Source organism: Fundulus heteroclitus, chromosome 23 (genome assembly GCF_011125445.2).
Source record: "Fundulus heteroclitus isolate FHET01 chromosome 23, MU-UCD_Fhet_4.1, whole genome shotgun sequence".
Classification (NCBI taxonomy): domain Eukaryota; kingdom Metazoa; phylum Chordata; class Actinopteri; order Cyprinodontiformes; family Fundulidae; genus Fundulus; species Fundulus heteroclitus.
The window spans coordinates 30,757,446-30,779,545 of NC_046383.1; the positions used below are offsets into that span (position 1 = coordinate 30,757,446).

At 40.6% G+C, this 22,100-nt stretch overlaps 1 protein-coding gene across 1 annotated transcript in view; it reads right to left on the reverse strand.

Annotated features, from left to right (window-relative positions):
- The window catches only part of si:ch211-26b3.4 (connector enhancer of kinase suppressor of ras 2), a gene marked incomplete at its 5' end in the record, with an annotated part of 68,833 nt that overhangs the window by 3,688 nt on the left and 43,045 nt on the right, over positions 1-22,100 (reverse strand). The window contains 11 exon segments of the mRNA XM_036126903.1: positions 194-935; positions 3,042-3,142; positions 3,240-3,310; positions 6,577-6,648; positions 6,803-6,876; positions 8,627-8,799; positions 9,293-9,341; positions 13,431-13,473; positions 13,561-13,598; positions 18,671-18,879; positions 19,732-19,818. Of these exon segments, the coding sequence (XP_035982796.1) occupies positions 194-935; positions 3,042-3,142; positions 3,240-3,310; positions 6,577-6,648; positions 6,803-6,876; positions 8,627-8,799; positions 9,293-9,341; positions 13,431-13,473; positions 13,561-13,598; positions 18,671-18,879; positions 19,732-19,818 (1,659 nt within the window).

A 22,100-nucleotide genomic window follows, 5' to 3' on the forward strand; every position in this document is an offset into this window, starting at 1 on the left:
CCGCAGGGGGTGGCAAAATCTGGAAAGATTCAAGGGGTTCATTTGAAAGGCACCGTAAACATCCAGTTTAGAATAGTTTCACTTTATTTAACACGTTTACCTTTTATGAACCCTCATAAACTTGGTACTGTGAATACTTCCAGTTATTAAATCCATGATTCAATATGAGCCCAAATGTAACTGAGTCTCTTACCATCCTCTGCCTCCAGCATGTCTGCCGCTGACCCCTCTGCCTCCTCATCTTCGCTCCTCTCCTCCATGTGAGCTGCGCTGTGTAACAGCTTCCCCAGGATCGGATCCCTGTTCCTCGGTAGACTCTGGCTCCGCTGCTTGTGGGCGCGTCGGTGCGTGTGGCTGTGTGTGTACGGCCCTCGCTCCAGAGGGAAGGGCCCGTCGCGCTCCCTGTCCCTCTCTGCCGCGTGGTGCCTCCGCACGGGCAGCGTTGCTTGCCGGCGCCTCTCCGGGGACATTCCCTGCCGGCCCAGGCCTCCGTAGTACCCCATCTCCCCGGCCATGCCCCCCATCAGGCCTCCGTAGTCACTCTCCCCCGGCGCCGTCTGCAGGAAGTGCAGACCCGCGCTGGTCAGCGGGGTTTCGATGAGGTCCTGCCAAGAGCGGCGCTCGCGGTGGGAGGAGCGGCAGCTGGACGAGTGGGTGCTGGTGCTGCCCGTGCCCATGCCCATGCCATCTCCACGCTGGTCCTCGGCCGAGGAGTGGGAGTGCGTGGACTCGCTGGAGAAATGCCGACCGTGCTTGGACTCCGGGAAAGGGCTGGAAGAGTTAACCTGGAGAGGGAGAGGGGAGGTGGAAGAGACCATCTGTGGAGGAATCGGGGAGGTGGAGGCACTTTTCGGGAGCGGGGATGCAGTGGAGCGCATGAGGCTGACGGAGCTCAATGAGCGGGGCAGCTGGTCGTAGCTGTGCAGGAGGTTGGACTGAGTGGGGTCAGGGGTCGTGGAGCGAGCAGGGGGAGAAGGATGTCAGCAGGCAGCACGCGTGAGCACAGACAAACGAAGAAAAGGGAGACGCAAGGCGAGAAGGAAGAGGTGCGCGAGGATGGAGAGGACAGGAGAAGAAGAGGCAGAAATACACCAACATATGAGAGCAAAAAAAAAAAGCAATGAAATGATAAGAATGTAAGTACAAAAAAGATAGACATGACAGCTGAATGGTTTAGTTTGGGTAATCATGGTGCAGCGAGAATATAGGCTACGCAGAAGAATAGATGCCACATCCCTTTGTTACTCGGAAGAAACGACCCGTCACGACACCCACAATTAGAGCGAGTGGCAAGTTAGCATTTGGAAGCAATACAAGAATGGCTGGAACGGGATTTTTAAGACAAAAGTGACACAAAATGATTCAGAGTGATGATAAAACGTCAGCTAGAAATGAATGATCCAAATAAGGCTTATAGATTAGCAATATGAAACTAATTTAGAGATTATTTTTTTTAAACTTTGTTCAGATTCAGAAGTTCACATACGTATTGTCAGAAAATGCTTGAAATCATCTGACGAGGAGATCCTTCCAGAGGAGAGGTCCCTGGCTTGTTGGTTTGGCCAGAAACTTCAATTTTAGTTTTACTGGACATGTCTCCAAAAATGAAGGCCTTTGTCCCTCAGTGGATTTTCAAACTGGGATCTCTCTTTATTATTCTTTTCTTGGTACTAATGACTTTCTTGCTGAGTGGGCTTCCAACCCAAGTTAGTTGTTTTACCTGTGGACAATAACTACTACCATTACTCAAGCTTGAAAAGTCTTTAACTTTTGTTTTTAATACGCACATTTTGCATCACAACACATTCATCTCAAGACACAGAGTCTGACTCCTAGCTATGGTGGTCATATGTTGTTTTGACTGACAAATGTAGCCCTTCAGGCATCTGCACATCAAACCCAAGGATTAAACTCAACTTGTGGAGGTCCACATTTTGCTTCCTGATGTCTTGCTTTGATTTATTCAGAATTTGGCCACAATGTCACAGAAGGAAGCAGTGTGCTTGAGGTGTTGCTTTAAAATGCATCCACATTGAAGCCTCTATTTAACCACTCTATTAAAATGTAATGTAACTATAAACTTACTGTATGCAAACTTCTGATTCCGAAGAAACTGCTCCAAAAAATTATAAAAAAATATTTATAGTGTTCTAATTATTGTGACATTTATACTTTATACTGGTTTCATGTCAAACAGCGGGGAAATTAATTTTTGTGTCATAAATATCTGATTTTATCCGTTTACATGAATAAATGAAACTTTGTAGTGTGCAGTTTTGAGTGATATACTCATCCCTCACAGAACCACAATGATCCAAACTATCACACGGAGGGACCTACAGCCTTTACACAATGTATTTTATACACTTCAAATAGGGAACAAAAAGTAAGTAAAGTTTTCTCGAAATGAGTGTATTTGTCCTTGATTTGAGTGGGTAAAAAAAATTCTCATCTGCCAAATGGAATGAGTATTTTTACCCATAAAATAAAGATAATTAGACATACTGCACTTAAAATAAGATGGAAATCTCATTCCATTGGTAGATAAGAATTATTTACCTGCTCAAATCAAGGACATACACACTCATTTCAAGACAATTGTACTTACTTTCTGTTCCTTTTTTGCAGTGTAAATATTGTGTATATATGTGTCTCAACACAAATGTCACTCATAACATGGCTGTTATGTTGAGATATGATCTTGGAGATGTGGCCTTTATTTTTCCATGCCTGTGGCTTCTAGTATGTACGTCTCTGCAGCATCTACTGATTAGGAGCAAAGCAGTCATGAGAAGTGGGGTTTACTGCCACCTAGAGGGTCAGAGAGGGTACGCATTCTGGTGGAAGGACAGAGCGAGACTACGATCTCGGCTGCTTAAAGAACCAGCTAGTCTCCCACTCTGATGTTTTATTAATGGCGGGAGCTCTGGTCTGTGCGGCGCTGAAAACTGTGGGGGCTTTTAAGAATAAAATATTCCATCAGAATGAAACGCTGCGGAGAGAATGTTGAGTGGGCCTGAGTGAGAGTCTGCATTGCTTACAGATGGTGTGCGGTGGTAAGTATCACAGAGGGAAGAAGGCCCCTCCTGTTTGAGTGTCATCGATCCATCAACCTCGTCTTGATCGCTCTCACTCCAGTAGTCTGAGATGGAGACAAACGCACACGCACGCGGGCGAGTGAATTCATGGGCAGAAACGAACAGAGAGACTCATTTCTGCAGCGGGGGAACCAATCCCACCTTCATCGGGGCGTGGCACCTTATCGTCCGGCGTGTAGCCAATAGCAGCTAATCCCAGCCGGTTCATCCACCTGAGAATGACACAAGAATGGGATAACAGAAGATAAAAATGAAAACAGAGTGCAGATGGAAGGAGAGCAAAAGACATCGTGTCCATGAGTGGCCACGATCCAAGTCCGAGTCAGTAACTAAAGCCAGAACATTCTTGGTGGACAGCACAATTAAATCTCTTCGCTTCAAGCTGGAGATTTGGGCTACCAAGGTGTAGAATGACCAGTCTCTGCAGTAAAGGAGTTTATCAAGTTAGTTAGATCTTTATTTGTACAAAATGAAACACAGCAATCCACAACAGGTACACAAGGAAATTAATGAAATGTTCAGTTAAGATAAGAAAGCCCCAATGGAGTTACTTAAATAGTTTTACTGTAGCAGTCATTAAACGTGGTATTTCGTTGTCAATATCCAGAATCCACCCGTGATGGAAGTTGTGCTGGGCTTTTTGTTGTCCTTGTTCGGTTTGTTTATTGAAACTGCGAGTTTGTGCGTTTTGCAACTAAAACCTAATTTGCGGTGGAGGTTGAACAATTTCCGCTACAGCTGTAATTGTGAAGTCAATGATTTGTACAATCACTTTTAGCTGCCATCCTAGCTGCAGATCTGTGGGTGTGTGTACCAGATGTGCACATCTAGAGACAGAGATTGCTGCCAATTCTGCTTTGCCAAATTGCTCAATCTCAGTCAGATTGGATGGAGAGCAAAGGTAAACTTACATTTTCATGTCTTGCCACAGATTCTCAATCGGACTGAGATCTGCACTTTACCCGGCTCATCTAATGAATGAGTCTGCTTAAATTTAAATTGTTGCTCTATTGTTGCTCTGGCCATATGTTTAGGGCAAGGCTTTCAAGTATTTTGGAACATCTAATTAGGTCTTTAACAAGGACCGCCTGGTATTTAGCACCATTTTACCTTTTAAATCTACTGCAAAATCAAAATCATCTCAACAGCCTTATGCTGCCACCAACATGCTTTGCCATGGAGATGGTGGTAACAATGTTAGTTACCCACCACACTGCTACACAGAACATTTGACAAGTAAGCCCAAAAGTTATTTTCAGCCTCACCTGACCTATAATACCTTTAAGGGGCCTTGTCATGTACTATAAGAGCATCTTAAAAAAAACACAAAAACTTATATATTCATCTTTGAATAAAACATTCATCCTGATAGTGTTTAATGTGTCTTCAGCCAGTACCCTGGAACTATCAGAAAGCAAGACAGTGACAAATGGCACAGCCACTGTTAGGGTGTGTGTTCACACCTGCTGCATTTGTTCCCCTTGGTCTAACCAGACCCACTTTCTGAGATGGTCTCAGTCCATTTCCAAACGGACTCTGGTGCGGTTTGCTTCTTGTGTTAATACAAAACAGCCTCGATCCGAACCAACTACAGAAATTGTACGTCTCTTTGGCGTTAACAAGCCACCGTAGACGTAACACTACTCAAATCATACCCACCGGAGCCTGTTGCTGCGACCGGCATGCAGTAGGAGTCCTTCGGCTTGCAGGACCCCTTTTCCGACACCGTTCTAAAACTATAAATAGAATGTCTTGAATCCTGCATTGAATGAGCTGCTCTTGCCACTCACGATGATTTATCAGATGTTACAACGGCACAAATATCCAAAACAGAGACAAATATCCAGGATTTCCTGGGTAGTTTTCCTCCATTTCTGGGTTGGTGCTACCTCCCACCTTAGTCATTCCAGTCCAATAGAAACAACGACTATCACACCTGTGGCTGTGTTTGCAAGTCATAGTTCACCTGCAAAAAGCATAATGTGAAGTGAAACTGCACCAAGCAAGAGAAAATAAAGTCCGCTTCTCGTCTGGACCAAGCAAGCAGACCAAAGGACTTTCCTGGCGTGAATACATCCTAAGAGCCAATAGACTTTCTTGCAATGCCTCGCAGTAAAGTGACGGCTCCTTGATCAAAGGCGAACCCAATCTAAACGGTTAGGTTAACTTAACCACTTTCTTTTTGCACCTCCACTGGGCTTTGCTGACTTGCTCAGCTCCATTGCTTATCCTTGTTTACTTATTGTGCGCATGCTCAATATCATACTTCCTGTCAAGTGATGTTGTTATAGCAAATACACACAAAAGTGGTTCATTTACTAACAAAAAGAGCACAAACAAAGTGTAAAACACAGAAGTAAAATATAATAAGCAAACAGGGTGTGATCATTTAGTTGGAAAACCTTCATATGCAACCGGAAAGAACTACTGCCGTAGAAATCCGTAAAGTCCTAGTACCACGTGGCTTGTGGCACACTGCAAATGGGACTCATTGTAGCTTTCTTTCAAAAATAGCTTTTTGTTCAGATGGTAAATAATGATAAATGTCAGGGGTTCAAAGCTTAATATATTGGTTCATAACCTGGCTCCTTTAAAGCTTCCTCACACCTTTAATCGTGACCTGCCTCATGCATCCCTTGGTCTTGACGGTGCTGTTTGTTCACTAATGCTCTCTAGCAAACCTCTGAGGCCTTCACTGACTAGCTGAATTAATTATATGTAGGGGTAGTAATAATTGTTCAATAGTTCCAAAACCCCTTTGCAAGACAGAACAAGGATACTTTACTAAAACATAAGTAAATACTTTGAGAACTAAACATTTAAGAAAATTGCATAAATATATTTTGACCTGGAAACTATTTTTTTTCTTCTAACTACAAGTATTCAAATCTACATGTAGATGTGGATCTGAAGTCTTCATGGACCACCATGACCCCTCACCACCACTTCAGAATCAACCAAGAACCCTTCTGGAAGTCATCTTGTGTTTTAGCCCCATAATCCAGAGTCTATATTTAGTACTACTTTGGGTACAAAAAGAAGCCATGGTGACATTCAAACAACTTTCGCTACTTACAGCGACATTCATCTTCTCGCACGTAAGGCTTGTGAAAGTGTCTGCAACCACACTGGCACACATGAACCAACAAATGCTGTACAGGAGTCAAATATAGCTGGTTAATTACTATCCTCCAATTATCTCCACATGTCATTGAGGAGAGGTGTGGATAATTAGAGCTCATCAGATAGCACTCCTGCAAATATCATTACAATCTCCCTCTCATATGCACACACATACGACTCTCACACACACACACTTACTCATGCTCAGTGTGGTTCTGGTTGGCCGCTGCCCCGTGTAAACTTGTTTCACTTGGTTAAAACGTCCATAAAAAGGACGCGTGACATCCCTAATCTCTGCCAGCTGATCACATCCACACAACGCACTCTGAGACTCTTGCAGATGCACGAAGCTCACCTGTTCATCTCCTCAAGACAATCTGTGGCGAAGAAGAAGCTCTTGATTTTGGGATGACAGGCTTTGAAGGCGCTGCAGTGAGCCAGAGAGAAGGAGACTGATTAGCTTCTTTTTTTTTTTTTTTTTTTTGTGTGCATGCATGGCGCGTTTGTGTGCGTTCATGTTTGTGTGGGTGAGAGCAAATGTGCTTGATTAGTAATTCTGGCGACACGTGAGAAAGACTCACAATTTCCGCCTGCACTCTATGGCTCGGTCTATTCTGAACTCGGGGAGGCTGATGAAGCCCTCAGCCTTCTCATCCTGCAGGCGGAGACAGATGGAGAGTGGTGGTACATCATCGACACGGAGAACAAAATGTCAGGCACACTGATATATCAATTTTATCGGGGATGCGATTGGCGCAGTGACGGGTGTGAAAACAAGATCTGCTGTTTACATTGACAGGGACAGTTACCAAGACACCCTTAATATGACCAAAATATGCTCCGTTTAGGAGAGTCTCAGCGCATATTAGTTTTTTTTGTTAAGTTTTACTGGCTAATAGGAAAAAAGGTTGTCACTACCATAGTCCTTATCGCTGATGCAAAGGTTACACGGATTTTTTTTTTGAAAAGCTGCACTATAAAATACTAGTACATACGAACTATTTCATTATTAGAAAACTACTATATATCTACTATATATACATATACATATATATATATATATATATATATATATACATATATATATACACACATATATATACACATATATATATATATATATATATATACACATTTATATACACACATAGATATATATATATATATATATATATATATATATATATATATATATATATATATATATATATATATATATATATATATATATATATATATAGCACCTTAATCATAGTCCAAATATTACATACAGTCTGGGACAAAATTCAGTAGTTATTTTAAAATTCTTCAAAAAACAACAACTTTGGGTCAAGGGAAATTTATTCAGTGGGAAAAAAAACTTCCATATTGAGAAATGATCGGTTTTATTGAGGTCATGGGTGTCAAAGTTGTTGGCACCCATGCTGTTAATACAGTGTAAAGCCTGCTTAATCTTGAATAAGGCTTCACAAGGTTGGATCAAACAGAGGGATGGACCTTTGACAATTCTCTTTGCACAATCTCTTACGATCGCTAACAGTCCTGGGTCTTCTGCTATGCAGCAGCTCATCCCAAAGATTTAGTCTGAGGGACTCAGAGGATGAAGGACAAAAAAAAAGAAAGATTTTGTGTCTGGTGAGCCATCTCTGTGTAAACTTGGCCACATGTTGTAGATTCTATCCTAACAAAAGACCCAATGTTGACACAGTTTCAGTTCGCTGGTAGAGGCCATCATCTATTTTTTTTTTAAATCTCCTGGTATTTCAAAGAATTCATGAGGTTCCCACAATCTATGGAAGAGATCTTCTATCATACATGGGCATTAGATGCATTTTCACCAATTCATTCTTTGATTCACAGCAGGGAGTGTTTTTTGCTAAAAAGATCAATCTTAGTCCAATCTGACTAAAGCACACGGCTCATGTCCTGGTAACATTGACCGAATTTTACATGTTTACAATTGCGATTTAAAAACATACCCTGTTTTAAAGAGAAGTCATGCATAGCTAAACAAAAGCGTCTGGAAAAACATTAATTTGTGTCTAACATTAAGAAAAGTGTTTTCTTAATTTTGGACAAACGATAAAGGCACTCGAACAAATTCTTAAATTTCTCACAAATTTCCAGTATGACATTATCATAACACATTAAAATATAGATTTATATGAAGGCTTATTACACTCCTTTTATCAGTGGTGACCATAAGTTGGGGTGACTGTAGCTTCAATTTACAAGAGCAGAAACAACAGACAAGCAGACCGACACATGAAAATTGTCAGGTCTGTTGTCAGGTCCCACTTTTACATTTTATGAGCACTAAGCATAGGGTTAGTTAGTTTAATTAAAAAAAGGTGTTTAACCCAATTAAAGATTGAGTCACCAGGAGAAACTAAACGATCTCTTACGTTTTGGTTGGTGTACCAGTAAAGGCAAGACTCCTTGAGGATAAACCAGTACTTCCTCCATTTTTGGGTGAAATAGCCTTTAGCGTCTTTCTTCTTCCACAGCCAGCCCTCGCAGTCGCCGTGGCCCAAGTCCTTACAGGAGATTCTCCTTCGACTGGCACTGGTGAGGGAACCTGCAGGAGGTCAGGAGGAAAAACCATGTCAGCCGTGAAAGTGGATTTTTAGCACATATGGAAGCCCTTATAATATTCGGAGCACATTACACCTGAGACAGTGACAAATTGAGACTACCCAAAAAAAGCAAATCATTAATTACAGGGAGTCAAATAGAGGACAAAATGGGAGCAAGAATACACACAGTCTCTAGTGCCTGTGTGTGTTTCATCTATTTTCATCTATTTTCATCAAGTAAGCTGCATCAGGACTTTCCAGATATATATAAATATTTTTTTTTTAAACTCCGGATGACAGAGCTGATGTCCTTTTAATATTATTTCAAGCCTTGTCATCTGCTTGCAATGACTCATCACAGCGGATCCTCAGAGACAGTTTCAGGCTGGAGCATTTGTTCAGCTCTCAGGCAACATTGGCTAATAAAAAAAAAAAAAGTGTTGCCGAATGTCATAAATTACTGAATTATAGGAGCAAACACAATAGTGTGCCTACCTTTACTTCTTTTTTTGGTTTTCGTTCTTAAAGATGTGTAATGGAAAGACTAAAAGGAGGAGGGGAGAAAGATGTTAGCAAAGTTCACGCTTAATGGACATTTAAAAGCAAAGACAGAGATGTTCCACACTTGGAAAAAAATCAATTTAGACTCCATGCTAAGGGTCCTCTTTTCAATTTTGTTTCAAATCTAAATAGCTTGCTTTTCTGAGATTTTCTTAAGCAATTAGTACTTTTGTGACAGTCACTTATTAGCTGGAATCTCACACAAAAGCCTCAGAAACAGTCCATCTGTTTAACCCTTTTTTCTCTTTAAATGGCTTGTTGTCACATATAAACTACTCTCAATAAAAGCAGACTATAAACAGAAAGCAGCACAGAAACCCCATGCCTCGCCAAAATAAATACCAAAATGTACATAAGCTTTCAATTAGAGTTATAGTTTTGTGATAAATGGCTCCTTTTTAAACCCCCCATCTGTTTTCTGCCAAAGAGAAATCCCTAACAGTTATTAGCTATAAGAAATCCCAGCGAAAGCCTGAAATACACTTTTAGTACACAAAGGTCATCCTCCATTCTCTCCCTGAGACTTGTTATGCATGTTTTTTTTAAAGACATTCCACCAAAATCTGCATCTGTGAGACATGGGTTGTCGTTGTGACCTCGGTCTCGTGTCCCTCTGCTAAGCTAGCAGCGTCGTTTGTTGCATTACTAAACAGGAACTGAAATGAATGATTTTCATGAAATCTGGTGGCTGCGTTTTCTGAAATGACAGCCAAGGACAAATAAGTAGTTAAGGAAAGAAAAAGAGCCATGCAATTCTTCATGCAGTCTATAGTTAGCTTTTGCTAATGGATTTGACTAATAAAACCCCTTGCTAGTAAAACGATGCATTTTACGGAGTGTTTATCATTAGTCGCTTGAACAGACCAGTCATTCATCTATGAATCTATCCCTTAAAATTTTGCCTTTGACAGAAATAAATAAATAAAAGTTTACTTTTTATTATGATGGTCAATATAGTATAATCAGTGATGGGCAATAGCGCCGCTACATGTAGCGAAGCTATTAGTTAAACTACATTTTTCAGTAGCTTGACCGTAGCGTCGCTGCTTTATGAATCAAGTAACTTTCCTGTAGTGACGTTATTTTTTTTTTATCAAGTAGCGACGTAGCGTCCACAAACGCTACAAAATCCAGGACATAACTAAGAAATGAAACCAGGTTTGCTATTTTGAAACAACATTCAGAGTGAACAATCAATCTGAGTTGTTGGTTGGACATGTTCATGCGCGAGCTTCTACTTTGCCTCTCCTGTCTCTATCAAAACATGCGCTGTGCATGCATACGGCAGTGGAACTTATGGCAAGCCGATTAGGCAAATTATTGTCCGTACAATAACGTGCAGTTCCAACCACTGAGCTATATTATACACTGGAGTGCTAATCACCGTCTGTTTGAACGAGTCGCTTTGAAGCCAACAGCCGCCATATTGGTACTCCCTATTTCCCCCCAGTTACTAGGGAATATGTGCGCTACAGCATCGAATAACGAGGATTTTCTCATGTTCAGGGGGGGCTTAAGACTTTTAAAATGTCAAATGCCATATACTTTTATGTTATGTTCTAAAACTATCAAGTACTGAGAAAGTCATGTGCTGAAATATTTTGCATTTTATTCATTTAAATATATATGTTTAACATTTATAAATATATAAATAACAATATACAAAAACATATATTTACATATGTGTATACGTATATATACATATATACATATACACATACTTATATATACATATATATATATATATATATACATAGATATATATATATATATATATATATATACATATATATATATATAATATATATATATATATATATATATATATATATATATATATATATATATATATATATATATATATATATATTTAATATGAATAACATGTAAAATATTTCGGCACCTAATTTCCTAGTAGTTGATAGTGTTAGTACATCCACTGACTGTAGAATTACCTGTGAAATATTTTCACACAGTCAGAAAACTGCTTGTTGTTGCAACCAAATCCTATGGGATTCTGTGAGAGTAGGGAGTAGCAAGATGGCGGCCAGTGACTTCACTTTTTCGGCAAAATTAGCACTCCAGTGTATTATATAGCTCAGTGGTTCCAACCCGTATTTTACGCGAGCGCGCGTTTTTTACGTCACCGCACGTTTCCAGCCAGAACGCGCGGTTACGTAAAAAACGCGCGCTCGCGTAAAATACGTGCGGTGGCGTTGATAACGTTTGGTGGCGTTTTTTGCATATTATATTATCAGGAGGTTGTCTTTTATGTGCTCAGCCACTAGATTTAAAGGTGTTTTACACCATAAGAACACTACTGCAGCACCAGACACAACCAGGAGGTCCCTGATCGTTGGGGAAAGGCAGAGAGAAGATGCACCTTCCTTTCAGATCCTGTCTAAATCCTGCTTAGTTCAATAATAAAGTCTGATATTACACAAAACTCACTCTGCTTGTTCTCCCTAATTATGCCATTCGTGCAGAAGATAAATGAAATCTTTAACAGAAATGTTATTATTAATTCTGAAAATATTTATCATGTGAATATAAATACAAAGCATACAGAAAATGCAGCTTTATTAAGTGACCTGGTTTATTTTATTTAGCTTTTAATTTCATTTCAACATTTAGTTCTACTACTTGGCTTGTGCTTTGGTAGTTTCATGTTTAAAATTACAAAAGAAATATGAAAAAGCTTATGGTGCATCTTCTTTCTGCCTTTCCCCAACGATCAGGGACCTCCTGGTTAACCAGTGTATCAGACTAATTTTGAATTGATCTGACATTAGGTTGGTACAACGTTAAGTAGCTTCTGATGTAGTTAAGCTACTTTTAACACATTTGTGTAACTTAGCTTGCTATATTTCTATAGGTGGTAGCTTTTGTGTAGTGAAGCTTAATTTAATGTTGAGTAACTGATAGCTTAGCTCACTACACTGGACAAGTAGCTTGCCCAACACTGAGTATAATGCATTTGTTACTAAAAAGACTAATGTAGCATTGGGGGAAATGGTCAATGCTCCCTAAAATGATTTGCTACTGTATATTCTGCTAAATATAAAAGCCAACCTTGTTCTTTTAAGATTTTACATTTTTGGTATGACCCTGTATTTAGGGTTCAGGGGTTTTCACCGTATTTTTATTTTTGGCGTCAGCTTTGTTTGTGTAAATTGTGTAAAAAATTTTCTGAATCCATTTAATCTGGGACAGATGAGATCAACACATTTTGAAATAGTTTTCTTGAAAATCCAACAAGACATCCTTTTCCTTATTTCCGTATTTGAGGTTTACTGCTTGGCAAACTTCCGAGTAAATAAAAAAAAAAAAAAAAAAAAAAAACATAATAGAAGTGATGAAAATGTTTGATTGAGGAAAAATGTCTGAAAAAAGTAAAAACTATATTGATTTTAATTCCAATAAAACACCAGTTTGCCTCCCTGGTCATCTGAATGGTTTCATGGCAGGTATTATTCTTGCCAATAAGGTGATCAGCAAAATATGTCAAATATTCTTTGAGGAATAATTATTAAGAAATAATTTTATACCTGTCGTCTAAAAATTAAATACGAACCTGTCACCGATAAGATGATTTTGTGGTATATTTTTCTTTACATTCTCATTCGTGGGAGAATGTTTTTTTTTTCTGATAAAATTCAATGGGGTTGTGAGATTGGCCCAGAATAAGCCTGCTGATTCCTGTTTAAAGTGGCCCAAACTGAGTCAGTGCTTTGAAGAAGAAGTTCAAACTGGTGACTAAAACAACTCCTGATTCACAGTGGTCTAAATATGGAAATCTTTTTGCCCCATTTGATTCATCCATTTGATTTCGTTATTACAGTCATGAATAGATTTATTCTTAGAAATCTCCTCTGTTCATGCATGGCTGCGTGTTCAGCTATTATTCATACAAAATTGATCTTGGTGTAACAGTGAATGCGGTTGCTATGGAAATTGTTGATGTAAGTTAAGTCTGTGATGCTTTAATAAACTAAGGGACTTTGGGATGAAATAGGACTTGGGAAAAAGTGTTATTCATGTAACAAAAACGAGCAGCACTAACTTCTCCTACCTTCCTCATGGAGGCAGCTCCTGAGCTCCCGGTGCCAGAGTACCTACGGAAGGAGTGATAGGACTTCATTTAACCACAAATAGCTCGTGACCGCACAGTTCACCAATGGCAAGCGTGTGGGGAGGCTTACCTGTCTGTTGTGTCAGCTCGCAATGTGTCTGCACATCGCTACGAGACAGAGAAGGAAAGGGACTTCATTAAAAAGCAGTGATCACTCCCCCATTCCTCAACATGAATACATATTGTCACCATTCTTCATTTTTACCAGTTTTATGTTCCTGCACTAGCCAGGAATCCACACTGTGGATTTTGTGTTGTTTCTTTTTCTGCATTAATGCACTAAATATCTGGAAAATTGACTAAATAGAAATGGTGTGAGCACTTTGAATTGTCTGGTTACTGAAACGTGTGATACAAATAAAATTGCCTTGCCTTAATTTCTGAACTTTATATGTCTACATTTTTTTATGTAGATGTTATCAACTTTACATCTTGACCAAGCAGATTTAATCAACGCTTCATGCATTCCACTGAAATGTTGAAGCATGTCTAAAATACACTTTCTAAAACTGGGGGGGAAAAACTGACAGTAGTAGTTAGAAATTCTTTAAGTCTTCTTTTTAACGTCATCTCTAGAGATTGTAGAAAGACCCCCAGAAGTCTGTCCCTAAAATAATTCCCGTGTTTTTATGGTGAAAAAGGTGCTCTGGTTAAATTAGACCAAACATGACCTTTTGGCCAACATTCAAAATGCTATTTGTGGTGGAAAACTACTGCTGCACATCAACCTGAGCACACACCCCTCACAGAGGGACTTGGGCGAAGCTTCATCTTCTAGACAGTCAGCAGCCCTAAATGTCCAGAGCTACAGTGGAAGGGTTTAGATCAGAGACAATCGTGTCATGAGATGTGCCAGCCGAAGTCAAGATCTAAAGATCTGAAAATGAATGTTCTCTGTCTAATCGGACTGAGCGACAGCTGTTTTACCAGGGAGAATGGGGAAAATTAGAATTCTTTAGGCATGGAAACCTGATAGAGGCATACCAAAAAACAAAAAAATCTACATATAGGAGGGGTTTTTGAACTGAAAATACAGCAAAGTTGTCCCCGAGCCATTTTGAAAGGATGAATATTTTGAGGAAAAAAAAAAAGAGGCCAAGCATCAATTGCCTCCCGCTGCTCCTGAACTCTTAGAGGATGTTGTCAAAAACACAACCAATGAATTTGTGAACATTTTCTAGGTCACATTTTAATAAAGCAAGATTTCTCACATTCAAAAGAAGCAACAAAATAAAAAGAGACGTCATTCAGTGTTTATTTAACTTTATACAGACACAGTAGCTGCACCGCCCCAAATCAGAAACAGCTCCATTACCAAGCAGACTGTTTTTAGTCTGATTACAGGCTTGATTTCCTGATGACTATAATTTACTGAGGTCTGGTGTTACAAGAATTATTCACTAACACCACACGTCTAATTCATTTGCAAACCCTTAAACTAATCTTCTCTTCCAAATGCACAGTATTTTTCAGCCACTGAATTTTCTTTTATTCCAAACGACATCGTTTTCCTCAGTTGAGGACCCAAAATAGCCTCTCTCTCTTTCTTTTTTTTTTAGATTATCAATTGATAATCCACGAGCATTAGCCTGAGCTCTTAGGGGAACTGGGCAACCAAAGCAAAAGGTGTGAAGAGATGATTGAGATCATTTCTGATTAGAAAGCGAAGAGGCTTAGTCAGTATGTCCAGGGGACCATTATCTACTAATCCAGCCTCTCTCACAAAAAAAAAAACTTTGAAATACACAACTTTGCACACTTGGCTTTTTTGCATTAGCGTAGACGGCTTGTTTTTGGGCTGAGTAGAGTATAGTTTCTGTAAAGCCTGTCTGCTTTGTGTCGACGGCGGGGGCAAAACAACACGCAACATGATTTGCAGGACAACAAGAAACGTGGAAGCGAGCAGGTTGTTAGGGTTAGCATATGCTTGTTAGAGAAAAAGAGAGCACCTCGTGTGTTGTGGAACCGATATGAGTCACAGCCATGAGAAACACGCAGCTGAGAGGGTTGGAAAGGGCCGGCGAGAGCTGAGCTGTGCGTGCGTGTCTGTTTGCATGCTGCGCGTTTAAAGCACAGTCTGCCAGCCGCGCTTCTAATTGGTCTAGCTGATGCTGAGTCATACACCTACTCGCGGGGCTACAGCCCTTTGTAAGTATGTGTGTGTGTGTGTGTGTGTGTGTGTGTTTGCTCAGGATAAACTTCTGTTTAGACTCCGGTGTGACAGAGGAGATAGGGATATTAGGATGAGCTGTGACATGCGTACCGCGCATACAAATGCGCTCCGGGTGTGCCGGTGCGCGGGGGTTTGTGTGCGTCTCTGCTGGCTCGTACGGGAGTGAGAAGATGAAAAAGCTACGAAGGGGCGTTGCCTCCCCATCCCTGATACTGGCAGACGTGCAGGAAAAACACTTATCCATGTCACTCTCCTCTGTCTCCTCCACCTGACGCGCGCATATTCACCGGGCGACAATGTGCGTTAGTCTGTGAACGCCGTGACGTATCCTCTGGGACGTTTAAAGCCTGAGAAGTGCCAAGGGCTCCGAGAGGAGACAGAAAAGCTGTGAGGAGTCGCGGCCTCGGAGCAGCCTCTGAGATCTCTGCCTAGAAGAGCTCAGTACGACATGCCGCAGACCCTCACGCTCTGGTAGAGGGCTCTAGTTTGAACCTGAGTGGGCAGGGCAAGTGGAACATGTTATTAATCATGCATGGTTTTCAAAGCGGTTTACGAAAAAGAAAACCTGCCCAGAGTCAGTACTTCACAGAACCCCGTTACCTGCGGGGTCTGTTGAAGTTTCGGGAAAGGCTGGTATAAGATGAAGGACCACCTTCCGCACCAGCTGCTGTGGTGGTATTCATTTCGGCTTTTAAAAGCGATGCTGATCATTTTGTGTTTATCCTAAGCGATCCGAAAGAACAAACGCGTAATACCGCAACCTTTTCTCCGACCGCTATACGCCGTTAAAATATTGGTTTTTCACAGCATAGTCGCAATGCCAAACAAAATCTTGCTGGCAGGAGCGGAGGGAGAACTGAATGTAAAGGAACCATTCAGAAAACACGAAGGAATTACCTAACTATACAATCTAATGGACTCTAATGGAACTACTAAAATCACAATGAGCCGAAGCTGACTAACACAGGAACCGAATCTAACAGATACCAGAATAAACTACTAACGTAAACACTGAGCAGAAAACTAATGACAGACACAAAGATCTAAGAATAAACAATACTAAGGGGTGCAAAAGATAACTGCACGGTCCCCAAGGGGCTACAATAGGTAACCAAACTCCTGGGGATCCTGACACTAAATGGATAGTGACCATTTTCATGACGCTTCTAGCGTTAGTCTTGTTTCACCTTTGAAGCAGCGCTTTGAACATTTGTGAACGGCTGCTTTGTCTAACTTCCTGCGGCAATCAGCTGTGTTGCACTGCTCGACGGTAGACTTAATCTTTATAGTAACCTGGACCACAGTTACTGGTACCTGAAGTTCTCTGCAGTAAGTTTGGATTGAACCAGAGAGGGTGGCCCATGTAACAGGACTGAGGGTAAGAGTCTGAGATGGGATGCTTCTGGCTGTGCTCAATGGAACTATGAAAGCCCACCACCTACTGAAGAGCAGGCTATAAAACACATCTTTTGTTAGTTTAAGTGTCAGTGCTGGTTCGGTCATTTTGGTAGTCTGTAAACGAGAAACGTTTTGCACTGCTCACCTTCTTCATTTCCTGCATTTAAATGAACGAACCAAAGCATAAAGGGAGAGCTGCAAGAAGCATACTGCCGACTGCATAAAATATCAAAGACACGATCGCTGTAGTTTGGAACAGACAATAAGTAATCGCTAAGGTCAACACTGCAGCCAGTGTGAGGCTGCAGTGTTTTAGAGATTGAGATTAGTTAAAATTGTGGATCTAATTTAGCACTGGCACTTGATGTTACCTAATGATAACACAAATAAACAAGTTTTGGCAGAACAGTAGAGGTTAAAGGGTGCTCACAGAACGAGTTCTGCGTTACATCATACAGCGCCTTTATACCTCCTAAACTTTCACAATTTTGTCATTACAACCACAAACTTTCAATGTCTTTTACTGGGTTTCTTTGTGATAAACAAATGCAAAGTAGTGCGTATTTGCATTAGCAGATGGAGAATTATACACAATTTTGCGGTTTTCCCAAAAAGAACAATCTGAAAAGTGTGGCCTGCACTTATTTTCTGAACAGGTTTTTTTTTTTCATTACCCCTAAATAAAATCTAGTGCAAGCAACTGCTTTCTGAAAAGCACCCAATCAGCATAAAGACCGTCTTTGTGTAGTCTCATCTCCGCATAAAAAGACAATTATAAACCTGAAATACATGGCCAGACAAGCAGTGCATTAATCACAGAGAAGCACCCAGGAGGACCATAATAACTCTGGAGGAGCTGCAGAGACCCACAATTGAGGAGGTTCGCCTCTCAGCAGGACAACAGACCTAACATACAGCCAAAGCTGTACCCTTAATCAGGATCCAAAGTTAAGTCTGGACACCATCTGCAGCTCTTGGAATGTTTTGCCTGAAGCCTGGCTGCAGTTCAAGAACAGTATGAATGTGTTTCGCTGTCCCAGGTTTGAAAATGTTATGCATAAACACAAAATCTTCATATTTTATAAACCTTGTTTCTTGTGCTTTACTTCAGTTTTTTCATGAAAGTAGGACCATGATCCTCCAGTGACTTTGACAAAAAAGTCAACTTGGATGAAACTACCGGCCTAAATAAGCGTTTTCATAGATAGAGTGATCCGTGTCGCTTTTTTTTTTGTTTTTCTTATACTTTTATTATGTTTTGGATCTATGCTGATTTACAGCAACAAAAATCTGACTACTGTACTTTGTTTACCTAAAGTGGAAGTAAAAAAAATAAATAAAAATCTATGGTAGAGACATACACGAAGGCTTGCAGCTGTAGCTGCAGCAAAAGGTGGTTCTGTAAAGCACTAACTCAGGAGAGCTGAATACAAATGAGATGAAAAACATTGATCTCTGTCTTTACATTATAAACTGCTTTGTGTTGGCCTATCACATAAAAATAAAAATGTTTTATAGTAAAATTGCAATAAAACAAAATAGTGTTTAATGTTTAAAAAAATAAAGCTAGTGTATAGTGCTAAAAGATTTGCTGAATCTTTGTACGTACAGGCAGCGGTTCAGGTGGTTGGTCAAGTCGTAGGGTGGAGGAAAGCATAGATGGGCTGATTGGAAAGCTCGGGCTGCTGGGATTGCGGCTCTTGCGGCGGGAGCGTCTGGTGGAATCCCGCCGGCTCTCCCTGCCCGGACCCTCCGGCTCCTCCTCGATCACCAGGATCTTGTCATCGCTGAGATACCGCAGTAAAGAGTTGTCCGAATCTGCGGGGAAAGGAGGAGACAAGGGTTTGCATGGACACGAGACGCGACGGTCTGGGTCAGAATAATGGACAAGCAGGAAGGGAAAACCCTCAGAAGGAGGAGATAGCATCCCGGAGTCAAGGGCGAGGCAGAGAATAAGAACAGCTGAGCCTGAGTAGGCCCTTACAGATAAAGCCCAACAGAGAAGGATAAAGGTGCCTCGGAGCAGTAAAAGCTGATACGGGATCACAGTTGGGGACATAAATCTCTAATCTGTTTGTAGTGATTATGTTGATTTGGAGGGCTCCGCTGCTAAATCTCGTCTGTGACACAAACTTTGATTCTGCTCCAGCGGGATAAAACCGCTCAACTCATTTATTTACTGTCCCTGGATTTGAAAACGAACGGCCAGAAAGAGACAAAGAGGAAGAGGAGAAAAAAAAGGCCAACCTCATACATTAGGACTGTACTTTAATATTATTCATAGACTTTGCGATGGTAGATCCTCAGTTGAATACAGATCAGGCCTCGCTGGCAAATAGCGAGGCTGGTTAGGATTGGTCACGTTCTCGTTTCCAGAGCCGGTGAATGAAAACAATTTCCTTGCATTTATGTCAAATGGTCTTTTTTCGCTTGTTTTTTTTTTTTTTTTTTTGTCTTAAGATACATACCAGGTTTGATATGTATCCTGTGCACAACCAAACCACCATGGATAAACCAGAGGATGAGCTGAGATGCATTGAGTTGAGTATGGAGCGAAGCATGGCAGCCTTTTTGACCCCAAAGCATTCGGAGCATAAACTGCTGTGTTTCTGTGCGTTTCTGTTCGTATGTGTTCGACATATTTGGATTGGTGTGTGTGTTTGCGTGTACCTCTGCTCCCTCTCTTGCTCATGCTGGGTTCCTTGGGTTCGGCCATCCAGTTATATTCAGGAGGCATGGAAACAGGTCTGAGATCACCTGGAAGCACCAATCAGCAATCAGAGAGTCTGACTGAGAGACAGTGTGGGAGAAAGCTGGAGGGGTGGGTGGGTGAGACAAAGAGAGGGTGTGTGCAGGTCGGGCAGGACCGGTGAAGGACCACTACAACTTCCAACCTGTGCTTCACCTGAAGCTTTATGCTTATTTATTGGGGATATTTGGTTATTATTTAGTATTATAGTTTGCATATTTCTGAATAAAACCATATTTATTAATGAATGTCGTCTCATTCCTAAAATAATGGACTAAGTCATTTTTCAGAAAACACACAAAGTAATGTGGCAATATGTTATCAAGTTGATTAGGCAACATCATTTTTGACAAAAAAAAATGACTTAGTCCATTATTTCAGGAATGTGACAAAGTTCAAAATGATGCCAGAAAACACTGCAGCCTCTGGTGAGGAAAGATAAAATCCCTCATGAAGGTGCTGACGCAGCAGTTCTTAAAACCATCTCATGAGTAGTCCTCAAGCCAAAGTTAGGTTACATTACGGCAGCATCTTAAAGGAGCAATGCAGACGTAAACACATAGGACATCCTGATGCAAAAATCTAGCTTGTCTATTCATAAAAACTTGTAAATGGACATGCTTCTTACTTCCACAGGACACGTCTATGATGCTCTATGCTGTTTTATTTCTGGTCAACTTCTCTTACTGGCTTCCATGTCAGCAGGCTGCTGCTCTTTTGCCAACATAAAATACCAAATGCTGCGCTCTGTGCTGGGAACCCTGGGAACTCTCGTATGATTGGCTCAGGAACCAGGAAGTAAACACGGGCTACACTCTGAAACAAAGTAGTTCTGGGGTCCGTTCTTCGTACGTCGCTAACTCAGTTAGCAGGATTTCATTGTTGACGATTTGGCATGATCTTGGATCGTTTGGTTCTTCGAAAGACTTCCTGCACTTGTTGTCATAGCAACAAGTGCGCCAGCTTGAGCCTGCTCCAGAGCAGGCTTATTTCATGTAAACAAGATTAGATCACGGCTGTATAAGCGGAGGAGATGGGAAGTCTGCCGTAGCCATGTCCATTTTTTACGACAGCAACCTGTTGCGGAAGGTGCAAGAATAATTTGCAGAGTTTTTCGAATTAATCGCGTATTGCGCAATAGACAGGATCCTTTAGAGCAGCGCGACAGTGTAGAGATTTTTCTTGGTGGCTGTTATAAACAGACAAACACATCATTTAACAGTGGCTTTTAAAGAGGAAAAAGTGGTGTTGGAGCCATAAATCTAAAATTTTAAGTTATTTGTATGATAGTTTGCTTTTTATTTTTATCCTATTCAGTAAGAAGATTTGTTCGGGCCATTTTATTGTGAAGTTTAGTTTACTTTGAAAGGCTTGCTTCCTGTCGAGCCGTATATTGTATTAGAAAAAACTATGGATGGATTATCTAGACACGGAGCAATACAGTTTTACCGTGTAAACTGTGGATGACTTGGAAAAGGAAGATTTTCATTTTTTATGGATAAAGATTGTTTTTTTTTTTTTTTGTTAAAATTCCCAGTTTGCATGTGTCCTTTACTTCCCGTATCTAAGGAATGACACTGAAATTTGGATCTCTTGACATAACAAGTGCCTTTTTAAAATAAAGTGTAATAATTAAAGGCTACCATTTTGTAGAATATTCTTGTACTTCACTTTTACTTGTCCCTATGTTGTAGTGGGTCCCGTGGAGTCTCTGACATAAAAGAACAAAGTAAATATGAGATTATTAAAATGCAAAAATGAATACTGTAGAAAGTGATAGAAACATCTACCATGGACAGTATTTACACATTAATTTGTCTGCTGCTTTTTGCCAGCCTTCTCTCCTGGCTTTAACAGATTTTGAGGTGTTCCCTGTCGTTTTAATTAATGACTCAAATTCGGCATAACCTTCCATTAAAAGCTCTTGTTCTGCTTGGAGAAAAACTGTGGGCGTTCTTTGGCCATGCTGAACAGCCAATAGCAGCGTTGCTGATCAATGTTTCTACTATCGATACATTTCCCCTTTTAAACAAACGCATGAACGCGCAGTTGTCTCAGATAACTCAATCCAGTCATACTAATCGTAAACAACAGGTGTGTTCGAAGAACCCAATTAGCCGGATCATGATTACCCGGATGAAATCATCTTGGATGTCTCATTTGATCTTGGATGTTTTAAGCAACGTACGAAAAACGGACCCCTTGACCGTACCTCTAGGTTTGAAAGGAGAAAAACATGACTAAGACATTGTTGATGGAGATGATTGATTGTTTATAGGGAATGTGACTT